The sequence below is a fragment of the Merops nubicus genome, unplaced genomic scaffold, assembly GCF_000691845.1.
Source record: "Merops nubicus isolate BGI_N331 unplaced genomic scaffold, ASM69184v1 scaffold10254, whole genome shotgun sequence".
Classification (NCBI taxonomy): Eukaryota; Metazoa; Chordata; class Aves; order Coraciiformes; family Meropidae; genus Merops; species Merops nubicus.
The window spans coordinates 6,261-9,258 of NW_008602251.1; the positions used below are offsets into that span (position 1 = coordinate 6,261).

The following is a 2,998-nucleotide window of genomic DNA, read 5'->3' on the forward strand; positions in this document are numbered from 1 at the left end:
TGAACCAGCTGCATGGGAAGCTATGCCACCTCTTCACGTTTCTTCCCAGTTCTAGGAACTGGGTCTCCCCAGGGACGGAGGTCAGCTCAGGCACACGCTGCCTGCAGTCTCCTTCTGTTCACTTTTTGCAGGCCAGAAGCTTGTTTTCACCATTCAAATTATTGTCTAGTTAAACTCTTAAACTAAGATTATTACTGCATTTGGAACTGGAGCAGAACTTTTCTTGTACTTTTCTGATATAGAAGTGCTAGCAATGTCTGCCATTTCGTAGCTTTACTCTCGACAGTTGTCAGGGTTGCTTGGTTGTTCTTAACTGAGTCTGTTTGTAAGGCTTGTGCTGGCATAGCTATTGCAGCTAGGGATCACATTTTCCAATTGTTTTTGACAAATCTCTGTAAGCAATAAAGCATAGGCAAATGAAACTGAGATGATGTCTTCTCACATATTGTGCATCTTTTTTTATTATTTTTCTTGCTCCCTTTGAGCAGAGAAGGTTCATGCAGAGATTGAAGCAGTTCTGGGACGTGACAAAGTTCCCTCTCTGACCTACAAGGCTCAAATGCCCTTCACAGAGGCAACCATTATGGAAGTGCAGAGGATGACTGCAGTTGTTCCCCTTTCTGTTCCTCGAATGGCCTCAGAAACTGCTGGTAAGCATTTGCAGACTTGTTAATACAGTGCTTCTCTGGTGGATGAAGATCGAGTGAGAACTTACAAAGAGCTCACTTGTGTGAGACGCACAGCTGAAGAATGTAAAATGCTATTTATAGCAAGCAGGTTGGCTTGAGACACTCCTCTGTGTGAGCAGCGTGTCTGACCTAACATGCAGAAGTTTTCTAATTTAGAGCAGTTTCTTTTCTGGGGGTCAACTTGTGTTGACTGATGTGCCTGATAGTAGCTGGCAGCTGAGACTCTACCTTTGTACTTGAAACAGCAGAGTTGTTTTGGCCATCTGACACAGAGCTCTGAAAACATCAACTCAGAGCAATTGGTTTGGTAAAGCTTGAAAGGCTTATACCACTGAGCTCCACATCTGTAGAAAACAATAATAAATATAATTTCCCAAGTCATCTCATTGGCTATCTGTTTTCATAAACATAGCTGAATGCTAGCTGAAGTGAGTGGGAGGTCACAATATTTTGCTTCAAACCCAGTACAGAACTGATCTGCTTTTTAAAGTGTTTTGGGCTTGCAGGACAGTGAGGTGCAACAAGCTGAAACGAGACCAGTCGCTTCAAAACCCTTTTGTGATAACAGCTCCAAATGTGTCCCTCCTCCTCACTTCTACCTTCACTGTGGTGGGGCTCTGTGGTGGCACAGGAACAGGAGGAGACTGGGTCATGGCACTACATGCAGCAGAGCATATTTCTAACGACTGCTGCTCCCTTTCCTCCCCATGGAGCTGTTGGTGTAACTTGATGTCTTTCCAGCTGCTCTGGCCTCTGTGATTCCAACTCAAGCAGGCTAGCAGAGATTGCTTTGGCCTCAAGCTCCTGCTGCGTGTGCTGCCCACAGTTAGGAATCTGTATCATTTTTTGTGACATCTTCTAGTCAGCTTTAATAGTACAAGTGTCCAATATGTTCCTTCTAGCATCTTGTCAGATCTTCTGTCTCTGTGCTTTTGTTTGAAGAGCTGCAGGGATATACCATTCCTAAGGGCAGTGTGATCGTGCCCAACTTGTGGTCAGTACACAGAGATCCTAACATTTGGGAGAAACCAGATGAATTTCAACCATCAAGATTTCTGGATGAAAATGGCCAGCTAATTAAGAAAGAGTCATTCATTCCTTTTGGAATGGGTAAGATATCCACATGCAGTCAGTAGCTGGTTAGGGGTGGTGTTTCAAGTGTAGGGTCTTGGGGGCATGAGATGTAAGAGTTGCACATAGGACCAACTACGAAACTTGTGTTATTATCATGGTGGCTTGCAAGAGGGGTTGGGGGCCTGAAGTCTCCAGTTGCCAGGCTGAGATGAGAAATGGTGAATTGTCCTTTGCTGTTGCTTGTGCTGCGGCCGTGAATGCCGTTGGTGTGGAGCAGTACAGCTGGCCAAGGCTTAGGCTCAAACATGGGAGATCAAAGCTTCAGACTTGGTAGCATAATGGTGGCTTGAGCCTGCCTGTGCATGGACCATGCTAGCTTGGGAACTGCATGTGTGTTAAAAAAGGGATCCCCAGTATGAAACTAGTAATATGTCTCTTCTGACTGTTCTCTAGGTAAACGCGTGTGCATGGGAGAGCAGTTGGCAAAAATGGAGCTGTTCCTAATTTTTGCAAGTCTAATGCAGAGTTTTACCTTTTTGTACCCTGAAAATGCTGCAAAACCATCTATGGAAGGAAGGTTTGGTCTGACTTTAGCTCCATGTCCATTCAATATAATTGCTGTGAAGAAATGATACGACATCAAAAAAGGTTAACCAAAGAAATACGGTACTTTAAAAATCCAGCTCTATTTTGTTTCCACCTTATTTTGTTACTTACTTTCCAGAAAAATGCCAACTACATAGGCTTTTAGAGTCGGTGATCATGATCCATTAAACACTTCAGGAAATCCAGAGAAGATTTTTTTTTGTGTCAGCTGTTGCATTCCACAGTGAACTGACAGCACAGGTTGCAATTTGATACGAAGACTTGCTCTCTTAACCCCTCTGCCTATAAGCTATTACTGTCAGTTTGTCAAATGTTAATTATGGGAGAATGGTCCAAAATGTCTATTAATGCTTCTAGCAAATAGTAATTGATATTTTGGTAAAAGTGATATGTAAACATTTAATTCACACAACGAATGAAGGAAATAATCGGATACGAAAAGGATTAATGAGTGAGAAGGTGTTAACATTTTCTGTGTAAAGAAATATTATAACTGAGCTTAAATAATCACAAATACTTTTCGGAAATTACTAAATGACACTTCTTTTAACCTTGGAGGATTCTTTCTTGGAAGTAACTCATAGGTGTAAGTTGGATCAAGTCAGTCTGGATCCAAAAACTTTCTTGAC

General features: G+C 42.4%; 1 protein-coding gene across 1 annotated transcript in view; it reads left to right on the forward strand.

The window, feature by feature from the left end:
* LOC103771005 (cytochrome P450 2U1) overlaps positions 1 to 2,395 on the forward strand; it is a gene marked incomplete at its 5' end in the record, with an annotated part of 6,445 nt that extends 4,050 nt beyond the window's left edge. The window contains 3 exons of the mRNA XM_008938286.1: positions 489 to 650; positions 1,632 to 1,799; positions 2,217 to 2,395. Of these exons, the coding sequence (XP_008936534.1) occupies positions 489 to 650; positions 1,632 to 1,799; positions 2,217 to 2,395 (509 nt within the window). The remainder of the gene's footprint in view (positions 1 to 488; positions 651 to 1,631; positions 1,800 to 2,216) is intronic.
* Positions 2,396 to 2,998: the final 603 nt, after the last annotated feature.